Genomic DNA, 11,314 nt, shown 5'->3' on the forward strand with positions numbered 1-11,314 from the left:
CCTGTTTAGGAGCTTCCCAGCAATGGGAAATTGTTTGCATTCGGCTGGTATTCGGTGCATCTTCACCTCATTCCTCCGTTAACGACCCTATAAGGCTCCGTTTGTGAGAGGTCTGGTGAGAGGTCAGCTGGTCACAGTGACAATGTGCAAATGCGTTCGTGGTCAGTTGGAGTATTGTTGTCGCTGGGCTACATAAAGTCTAACCGGCCCACCTGTGACCAGAGTGCCAGTTCATCGTTTCAGGCCGCAGGCTGCCACTGGGACTGAGACTGAGAGTGTGAGTGAGTGGCTGAGTGAGTGAGGCCACTGGGGTGCTAACCATGGGGTGCTACGACTACGTGTCGAGGTTACAGGACCAGGTGGAGGGCCACTCCACGGTCATCGGCAGGGTATGGATGAACTCCCTGTTCGTCTTCAGGGTGCTGGTGCTGGGCGCGGCCGCCTCGCTGGTGTGGTGGGACGAGCACGCCCTCTTCGTCTGCAACACCCAGCAGCCCGGCTGCGCCAACACTTGCTACGACGCGGCCTTCCCCATCTCGCTCATCCGCTTCTGGGTGGTGCAGGTGCTCTGCGTCTCGTTTCCGACCCTGGTGCACGTGGTGTACGCCGTGTACGCCGCGCACCAGGACGACAAGCCCGAGAGAACCAAGAGGAACCCGCCACAGGTGGACAAAGACAGCATAGAGATGGTGGAGTCGGGCAACAAGGCGGACCGTGCGGAAGCAGCACCAGTGAGTAGTAGGAGAGCCCCCTCGTTCCAACATTACCTCACCCGCATGTGCTTCAAGATCATCCTCGAGATGGCCTTCATCGTTTGCCAGTATGTGTTTGTGGGTTTCGTGATGGATCCGGAGATCAAGTGCCCCTGCCCGAGTTCGGGAGAGTGCATCGTGCCTCGCTCCACCGAGAAGACCATCTTCAGCATCTTCATGGCCGCGTTGGCCTGCGTGTCTTTGCTGCTGAACGTGGCTGAGATGACCTACTCCCTCTGCTCCAGAAGACAGCGGCGCCGTCAAGAGACCATCTCCACTCCAGCACCAGCAGCAGCAGCACCAGCACCAGAAGCGGAGCCAGCGACAGCACCTCCAACAAGCTCCACAGCTCCAGAGAGCTGAACTTGCTGCAGACAATCCGAGAGGGAAAGAAAAACCAACTGGTAACATGGCCGTAATGAGAAATTTTCAAATACCAAGGTCAAATAATGTGTGCTGTACTGCATGCTGTACATTTAGAATGCTTCTAACTCAAGCACTGACAGGGGCCCTTGAGGGGGCCCAAAATTTGAATCTTTCATGGGGTCCAAAAATTCTGGCGGCACCCCTGTTGATCATAGATTGATTTTCATTGTAGATAAATTTTACACTTCTTAAAAAAAAAATACAGAGGACATGACCTCTGTCTCCTCAATGGCAGTTACGGCCATGACTGGTAAATGTTGCTGTGGTGTTAAATCAACACTATTCTGTGCATATATGATCCCACTCGATTTCGGTGGTAAATTTCAATTCTTTGAGTGTTGCATTCTCACTGGGAATCTATTTGTGCTCTAAAATTGTTTTAAATACAACTCTTCAAGTGTTAATTCAACACTGAAAGAGTTTAATTCAACACAAAATCAAATAGGACCATACATAACTCTATGAATTGTATTGTGCAGCTACAGGACATAGAAAAATATAGCCTACAACCTGTAGTTAAATGGACTTTCTAACCGCCTGTGAGCCTGTGTTTTTTTGTTTTTGTTTTTTTTACTATGCAATAGGACGACCAGGAATGACAAAGTAAGAGTTAACATGAAGTAGGCCTATATGTTTTGTGTTGATATGAAAAAGTAATTAGAATAGTATTTATAATATCCCTGCTGTGATCTTGGTTGCGCTATGAGCAATTAGAATCATTAGGCTACTTAAATTTGGCTACAATAGCAACTTAAAAGCTACTCTTTAAGGTCCAATTTGGATTGTATTCATTATTTGTTTTACACAATCAAGAAATAGGAATCAGAAATAGGAATGCAAACATACAACTGCTGTATCGGATACAATGCATATGTCCTCTTACAATGTATTTGTGGTGTTAAATTCAGTGAATATTGTCATGTAATCATTAAATTGTCAATTTGCCAACAAATTAGGGAATACACCCTCGACCAATGGGCTAACATTACAGGAAATATCCACCATCATCAATAAATTTGTCAAAGCTCATTGCATTTTGTTTTGGTCTGTCTTTTTTCCCCTCTATCCTCGCCCAGAGATTATGAACTGTTCACCGGCTGTCAAAAGTGATGAGTTTATATAAATTATATATTACATTTAGCAGACTTACAAAGTGTGACCTAAACAGGGCTGTTAATAGGAATGAACTTCTAAACATCACAACCCCTTACATTCAAGACAGTACGTTTCTGTACCCCATGTGTTTCTTATGTGCGCTATTTGACTATAGCCCATCATGTAACCAATGACAGCTTTGGCTGGACCCGGGACAGAGTCATCTAAAAGCCCCCCCTCTCAATACCTACGGTGGAATGGGGACCCAATTCTGGCCAACCAGCCTCTGTCCCTTGGACAGCTCTTTTGGAGTGAGTACAAGGCTGTCCACTAGGTGGGGATGTTGCATTGCATCACTAGATGAGGGCCAAGCAGCATTACATTCTGACAGTGTGTACAGAATAATAAAAAATGAAAAAAAAAAAGAGGAATGGAATTCCAGGCGTGCAAGTGTGCCAGCGTACCCACGCACGCGCGCGTGTGTGCGTGTGCGTGTGCGTGTGCGTGTGCGTGTGCGTGTGCGTGTGTGTGTGTGGTCATATGGTATGTGATGCATCATTCACCTGTTAGGCAAATGATATATTAAATTATGCAATATAGAAAAGCGTCTGTGTGATTTTAAAGAGACAAGAGACATGACAAACTAATTACCACATTGGCCTTAGGCTCATAACAACGCTGTGGCCTTACAATGGCCCCCCTTTTAAAACACAATGATATACAGTAGGCTACAACATGTACCTATGCCACTGACAGCATATTCATAGTTGGTTAACAGACAGAACTATGAGCAACGAGAGCACTGACGAGAGCACAGTGAGATTCTGAGGAGACATGGTATTTTACCCTGGGGAAGTGAAATCCAGAAGGGCATCTGTCCCTCACTCTCTTGCTCTCTCTTTCTCTCTCTCTCTCTCGCCCTCTCTCTCTCTCTCTCACACACACACACACACACACACACACACACACACACACACACACACACACACACACACACACACACACACACACACACACACACACACACACGCGAGAAAAATAATATAGACTTAATTTCTATTATGCTACTTAAAGTACAACTGCACTATATTCATTACTTAACATCCCTGTGGCTCTTAATGGCGTCCTCACAAGGCCAAATCCGTAATGCTTACGATAGACGCACGATGGCGCAACTTGCATTATTTTGGTAACCATTGGGGAATGTTCTGCGCTCCGAGCCTGTTAAGTTTCATACAAATGTTGTAAAAACGAAGTTTGTGAAGGCTGGAGATATTTCACTCTGAAAGTTTAACAATCAACATCACTAAAACAATAGCTTGGACGTTGTATTGCATTGAAAACATATTTGTCCAAAAACTAAGCAGAGAATGTTGATGGCATGGTGTGAAATAAACCCAGTAAGTAATCAATTCAATATGATATAATTTATCACAAGGGGCATGGATAATCATATTAAGGCTATACATGTTGTTAAAAAAAAGAAAAGAAAAGACACTGCAGAGTACCCAGTGCCTGCTTGACTCCGCTGTGCTTGTGTGGATAACGTTTCTATTATTGTTCTTTCTGTAATAAATAAATAAAATCAAAACTTAAAAGTAGATATGCGTTTCCATGCGTTCCGATGCGTACGTTGGTGAAGGACTTCAGTAAAAGCATCCAGGAGGTCCGAACAGAGGGTCTGACGTAGGGAATCAGGTGACAAAACTTTTTCTCTCTCTGGATTTTTTTCCCTCTGTCTGAACCCGCACGCAAGACTGTTATAAGCAAGGAAAGTTTGACAAGTGGTGCTCAGTTTCTCTGTAGTCCCGGACTTGGATCTCAAGAAAGCGGTGACTGTTTGAGAAGAAGTTAGGGAGAAAGTCCCCCCTGGGCTCTCTTCAGCTTCTTGGGTGACTTTCCAGGTAAGTTTTATACTAATATTCTATTTTGGGACACTTGAGAAGATCTTTTGACGTTTTTGAGAAGTTTGCGAAAAGTTTAGCTGTTGGTGTCTTCTTCAACTTTCGTGTGCGTATTTGACACAAATGTATTGGAAATGAACCGGCTCCTTGTCCATATTATCTAAACCATATGCCGTTTTAACAAATAAGCAGTGGAGTTGCGCGTAATTCCAGCATTTATACGACCATATTTTCAGATGTTTGCAACAGATTTCAGATTTTACAAGACTGAGCATCTGAGCCTGTTGCTTACACATCTTGACGGCAAAATGTTGCCAACAGAAACAGTCTTAAGACCAATTAAGTTAATTATTTAGACATCTTTGACATTTTGACAGGTTTTCGAGTAAAAAAAAACAATGGGAACCCTATATACATTAAGATCACTTTTCATGACGAGATTTTAATTGGATAAAGCTCTTTGCCCCTGTTAAGACTTGTCACACTTAACTTGAACTCGCAATTTGTTTTAGTCCCGTCGAGCATCTGGAGGGCACACGTTTCACAGCTGTGGGAATGTGACGCTCTCTCTGGATGGCACTCCATTAGGCCCGTGGTCTATCTGGAATCTAAGGCCTACCTGCGAATTTACTCCAGATTGTGAATTTCAAATCGTGGATCAACGCACCATCCTAAAATGGACAAGATGAACCATGCGATAGGAGTTTGCCTGGGGTGACAAAATATATGCGTAAAACAGAGATTGGAGTTTGGTCTGCGTTTATTACCCAGATGCACCTAAATGACAAACATGATGTCTATGTAGAAGATGGGTCAGTCAAGAACCACATGTTTACAGTGAATAGATGCGAACTAAGACATATTGTTCCCAATTAATCCTAGGCAGTGGGCCCGTCGTGCGGTCTAGAGCGTATGATCAAAAAGCAACACATAGACTGTAATTATTGCGCTTTCTTCACTGAGCAAGGAATTTCGTTGATGCAGGGGCTTCATGCCGTGGCTGAAATGAAAAGACATCAAGCAAGTTCGTAGGCTATAATTCGGACTCTTATCATTTAATCCACCGGAGATAAGAAGTGTGTTTAAGGATGAAAGTACAATTTTTGCGTGCCATCCCAGCGCCACTCTATTTCCAGTTTTTCTAGCTGTTCAGTTTTCTTTACATGTGCTTAGGCTCTTGGTTCACCTTTTGTCACTCGTCAGCGCATTTATGCTCTCCCACTCGCCTCTTTGCCTCTTTCCTGGCTGTGAAGCTGTCTGTTTAAATGGCCACAGTCCTCCACTCCACTCTGGAGGTGAAATGTTTCTGCGCCTTGGAGCGGCGCTGGCGAACGCACGCAATGGCTGAGACTAGCAAACAGCACGTTATGCTCAGTGAAACATACTGTATGGCTGGGTGAAAAAAAGAAAAATAGAGACCTAATGCACTCAACGCTTCTTTTGTTAGCTTCCATTTGGTTTGTATACATTATACTATTTTCGTCTTTTAAAGGCCTGATAGGAATGCGCATCGAGGATAGGAGCGCACTTTACACACAATGGCTGCAGAACAGGTCGAGAGATGTAACCCAGGCAGAGGGCACTTTGAAACACCTATGATGTAACTTCCCTCTACATATAGGATATAATATATAATTGATTATTTGTAACGGTGTGATTTTATTTGAAAAACATTTTAATTATGTTAAGATGTTTTTTTTTCATTTTTCATTGTAACAGTCCTATTCTCCTTCTTTGGCTTTCAACCGAATGTCAAAGTGCAGTTAAAGACTTAATCAGACAAACCAGTGTAATTGGATGTCTGGAGTCTGCTTAGCAACCTCAAATGTGTTTGATGTATTCACAGTCTTTTCTGGTGTTGCAACATCACACATAGTTGTTGTGCAGACTGTTCTCCTGACGCCTGTTGCATCACTGTTCTTCCACAGAAGACATTATGGATAGAATGAATTTGAGAGTGTTTGAAAGTGTTATTTTGACATATAATCTGGTAGAACAGTTCCTTTTTTGACTGCTGACCAGGCAGCCTGTTGTGATCTGCTTTACAGGTAGAGCTCCCCCGAGATGGGCGACTGGAGCGCTTTGGGGAGGCTCTTGGACAAGGTCCAGGCCTACTCCACAGCGGGCGGAAAGATCTGGCTCTCGGTGCTCTTCATCTTCCGCATCCTGGTGCTGGGCACAGCGGTGGAGTCGGCGTGGGGCGACGAGCAGTCGGCCTTCAAGTGCAACACGCAGCAGCCGGGTTGCGAGAACGTCTGCTACGACAAGTCCTTCCCCATCTCGCATGTGCGCTTCTGGGTGCTGCAGATCATCTTCGTCTCCACGCCCACACTGCTCTACCTGGCCCACGTCTTCTACCTGATGCGCAAAGAGGAGAAGCTGAACCGCAAGGTGGAGGAGCTGAACGCTGTGGCCAACGACGGCGGCGACGTGGAGTTGCCCCTCAAGAAGATCGAGATGAAGAAGCTCAAGTACGGGCTGGAGGAGCACGGCAAGGTCAAGGTAAGCCTCAGGATCTGGTACTTGACTTTTACATTCCAAATTGAGTACAGGTGATTGGTTACAGTCCCTGGAGCAGTGTGGGGTTAGGTGCCTTGCTCAAGCCACTTCAGCCATGGAGTGAAATAGAGAGTGGAAGGGTGGGATTCGAACCTGCAACCCTGTCCATATATGTTTTTAATACTGTGAGACCAAAGAGACATTTCATGCTGCCATGACAATAACATCTGCTCTTCTCATTCTGATTCCTAGATGAAGGGTGCTCTTCTGCGCACCTACATCGTCAGCATCCTGTTCAAGTCACTGTTCGAGGTGGGATTCCTGGTCATCCAGTGGTACATGTACGGCTTCACGCTCGACGCCGTGTACACGTGCGAGCGCGACCCCTGCCCGCACCGCGTGGACTGCTTCCTGTCGCGTCCCACGGAGAAGACGGTCTTCATCATCTTCATGCTGGTCGTGTCGCTGGTGTCGCTGGCACTCAACGTGGTGGAGCTCTTCTACGTCTTCTTCAAGCGCATCAAGGACCGGGTGAAGGGCAAGACCAACACCATGTACCCGCCCAGCGGCACGCTCACCAGCACCACGCCCAAGGAGCTGTCCACCACCAAGTACGCCTACTACAACGGCTGCTCGTCGCCCACCGCCCCGCTCTCGCCCATGTCGCCGCCGGGCTACAAGCTAGCCACGGGCGAGCGCACCAACTCCTGCCGCAACTTCAACAAGCAGGCCAACGAGCAGAACTGGGCCAACTACAGCACGGAGCAGCACCGGCTCGGGGGCGGCCAGAACGGCAGCACCATCTCCAACTCGCACGCGCAGGCCTTTGACTTCCCCGACGACACGCAGGACACGCATAAGAAGGCCAGCCACGAGCTCCAGCCGCTGGCGCTGCAGCCCTTGCAGCCACTGGCACTGCTGGACCCCAGGCCTATAAGCCGCGCCAGCAGCCGCATGAGCAGCAGGCCTCGGCCGGACGATCTGGATGTCTAAAAGCCGGGGGGGCTTAGGACGGACGGTTGGATGGAGTGACCTCCATACCCCCCCTGTTTCCCCCCCCTGAAACATTCCACTCAAACATACCCTCCCTCATCAGCTCTTCCTTACCCTAAACCTACTGGGCATAGCTGGATGATGTGGATGTCCAGCAAAGGAGGCAGTGGTCTCCCTTTTACCCTCCCCCATCCCCTGCCTTCCATCTTGCCATCCTTTTCCTCCTCAGCCTGAGAGGCTGACCTGACCTCTATACCCCTACATCCCCAAAACCTTACCCCCCATCTCCTAACATCTCCATCCTGACTACCCACCCATCACCACCACCACCACCTCCTGCCTCCCTGTTGTCTCTGAGTGCCTTTGTCTTCTGAGGAGTGTCTGTAAGGAGGGGGACAGCGAGAGCCGGAGGAAGAGGAAGCACAAAGAGGCCATCTCGTGCATGCACGCTGGGAAAAACAAGGAATATTGGGAGGAGGGGTGATGGCGAGGTGGTCAGTGTGCCCCTCCCTCCCCCCATATCGCCAACCACCACCCACTAAAACCCCACTTCCCACCACGCACCCCACGCCCCACCACCCACTAAAACCCCACTTCCCACCACGCACCCCACGCCCCACCACCCACCTCTCCCCAACACCCCTTTGTCTCCCTCATCGACTGGCCTCATCAGACTCTATTAGTCACCAGAGACTTTTTTTTAAAGGAGAAGAAAAAAAAGACAATTACTTAACACTGCTGGAGGTACTATCCATTAATGATGATTTTTAGGGGCCAAGCAGCGAAGCTGGCGAAGGCCCCTATAGAGTTAGTAGGTTTTCTTCATTATTATTATTATTATTATTCTCTAGTCACCATTCCTATCCCTCTGCAAGTCTATGGCAGCCCATAGAACCGTACGTAGGAAAATGCTGTAAATCGGCACACACATTCGGGCCCGGCTCAGCATTACCCACAGCAATTTATAGGACCCCAGCCCCAACGCTCTAGCGCCACCAGCAGGTCAAAGTTGCAGGTACATTTCTGCTTGTAACTTTTGAACCGCTGGGCCAATTTTCATAAACTTGGTATCCCTGGAATCCTTGAGTCAAGACGAATCCAACGCACCCTATGACGTCATTTTCCGCCAGGATAGTTTTCCCGCCATTTTGAATTTTGTAAAATTCAATAAAAATGTTAATTTTCCTGCAATTTTTGACCAATTCACCCGAAACTCGGTATATAGTATCTCTGGACTGAGCTACACATGGGGTCTTCAGGAATATTGGATATCTTTTATCGTTTAGCCGTGAGAGCCCATCAAAATTGTCGTAAACGTGGCGAAACAGGAAGTGAGGTCATATCTCAGCAACCGTTTGTCGAATCAGGCTGGGATTTTGTACACACATAGTAGTCCATCCCATGACCTACCACAAAAAGAATCAGATCCCCAGCTCAAACTCTGTAGCGCCACCAGCAGGTCAAAATTTTAGCTACATTTTTGCCTGTAGCTTTTGAACCGTACTCCCAATTTTCAAAATATTGGTACACAGGTCATCTTCACACTATGCTGCACCCAGGTATGGATTTTCGTAACGATTGGAAAAACTATCAGCTCTCAGCAGCCATTCAAAATTGTGGAAAGAATGGAGGGATTTTTTCTCATCTCTCTGTCTCCTCTGCTCCCCCTGCGCACGTTCACTGACACCATTCTCAGCAGGGGGTCAAGCCCCAATGCCCCAGCCCCTGCACCCCACCCCCCACCCCCTCCTCACACACACAGAAAGACAGAGGGAGAGGGAGAGGGAGGGGGAGAGGGACAGGGAGGGGGGAGAGGGAGAGGGAGAGGTAGAGGGAGAGGGACAGAGAGGGAAGAAGGGAGGGAGGGAGGGAGAGGGAGGGGGGAGAGGAAAAAATTTTGAACACCTCTTGTTGTTTGCCAGTGACAGCCAATCAAAATTGAAGTGAGGAAGTGAGGTCATATCTCAGCAACCGTTAGTCAATTTCTGTTAGGATTTTTTGCACACATTCTAGTCCATCCCATGACCTCCCACAAAAAAATCCAGACCCCAAGCTCTCTAGCGCCACCAACAGGTAACAGGAAGTGAGCTCATATCTCGACAGCTCTTCAACGGATTCAAACTAAACTTGGTTTACGTGATCACACTCTCGTCCAAGGAATGCACACCAACATTGGCGAGATTTGGACCAAAGGGGGCGCTGCAGTTCCTTCTGTTGCCGTGGCGGCTCTGGCAAGTTTACTGCTTGGCCCCGCATTGCTGCTTGCAGCTATATTTTGTTTTGTTTTTTGAAACTTAGTGGAGCTAACAAGCCTTAACAACAGAAGAGCCATGGAGGAGGAGGAGGGGAAGGGCACACGACTCTTGCTGTTCTGTTCGCTGATCCCCATGACAGTCCCTCACTTCACACTAGATGATTATGCCTTGGTGATTTATTTTGGTTTGATCAACCTGTGTTGTAAATTCATTCCACACAGACATAGTACACATATACTGTAGCCTACTTACACACTGACACACACAGACACACACACACACACACACACACACACAAACACACACACACACACACACACACACACACACACACACACAGACACACCACACACACACACACACACACACACACACACACACACACTGACACACACAGACACACACACACACACTTGCAAGCCTCTCTATTTCTCCCATCTTATGAATTTATCTCGCAAGATTACGGATTTCAGTCAATCAATGTATGACACAATCAGTCTATCTATCTATTTGTTAAGTATCATTGGGTTGTGAGTACACTCTACACACCATGACATACTACTTATCAATTGCAAGAAACACACATGCGCACATACATACATACATACATACAGTACATACACACACAGGACATCCACCACTAGAAGAGAATTGACTACTACCCAAGGTCATAATCGTGCTTTTAATAGGTAAAGTCACTTAACCCAACTGCTTATTTATTGATCATAATCCAAATTTCAGAAACACCCTTCACAAGAAGTGTTCTCCATAAGTAAAAAGGTCACTCTTTTAGAAACTGTAGTGGACTGTCATTTCCTGATAAACTTTGAATTTATGTGCTGTCAGTTTTATTATTTTGTGGGTTTTTACTTTCTCCTTTTGTTTTTAGTTTTTATGTTTTTGATGTCTGGACTAAAGCTGTGTGAAGACTGACGCAGCTCGACTCTTTTGCGATTTGTTTTTGTCCAAAAGCATTTTTTTCCTGGAAGACATGTTTTTTTCTCATTTTCTCTCAAAAGATGATATTTTATTTTGAGATTTTTTTTTATTGGGAGAAGAGGGCAGAGGAGAGTGTTTTTGTTTTGTTTTTTTATTCTATGTAATCTTTGCTGCTTGAGAGATAGATTTTTAGTACTGTAAATCAAGCTAACTGTGTCACAAATGTGAGTTTTTTAGGAGACTGCGTAGAGAGCTGGACTAATATTTAGTCATTATATTGAAAAAAAATATGGTATACACCCTGTAGCTCCACCCACCAAAACATTAGTCGATAACATTTCAAATTTGGTCAATTATGAATTCCACAACTTTGCATCATAGTATTTTGGTACTCGAACATGCAGCAATCAGGAGAGGTGTTTCAGCTACTGTGGTATTTGCACTGAAATCC

General features: G+C 46.3%; 2 protein-coding genes across 2 annotated transcripts; both read left to right on the forward strand.

Annotated features, from left to right (window-relative positions):
• The first annotated feature begins 255 nt into the window (after positions 1–255).
• On the forward strand, positions 256–1,755 carry LOC134468456 (gap junction Cx32.2 protein-like). Its single transcript, XM_063222370.1, has one exon. The coding sequence runs from the start codon at positions 321–323 to the stop codon at positions 1,113–1,115; it is 795 nt and encodes a 264-aa protein (XP_063078440.1). The 5' UTR covers positions 256–320; the 3' UTR covers positions 1,116–1,755.
• Positions 1,756–4,037: 2,282 nt separating this feature from the next.
• On the forward strand, positions 4,038–8,432 carry gja1b (gap junction protein alpha 1b). The gene is made up of 3 exons (XM_063223086.1): positions 4,038–4,177; positions 6,226–6,679; positions 6,929–8,432. Exons 2-3 carry the CDS (start codon positions 6,242–6,244, stop codon positions 7,667–7,669), a joined length of 1,179 nt encoding a protein of 392 aa, XP_063079156.1. The 5' UTR covers positions 4,038–4,177; positions 6,226–6,241; the 3' UTR covers positions 7,670–8,432.
• The last annotated feature ends 2,882 nt before the right edge of the window (positions 8,433–11,314 follow it).

Source organism: Engraulis encrasicolus, chromosome 18, assembly GCF_034702125.1.
Source record: "Engraulis encrasicolus isolate BLACKSEA-1 chromosome 18, IST_EnEncr_1.0, whole genome shotgun sequence".
Taxonomy (NCBI): Eukaryota; Metazoa; Chordata; class Actinopteri; order Clupeiformes; family Engraulidae; genus Engraulis; species Engraulis encrasicolus.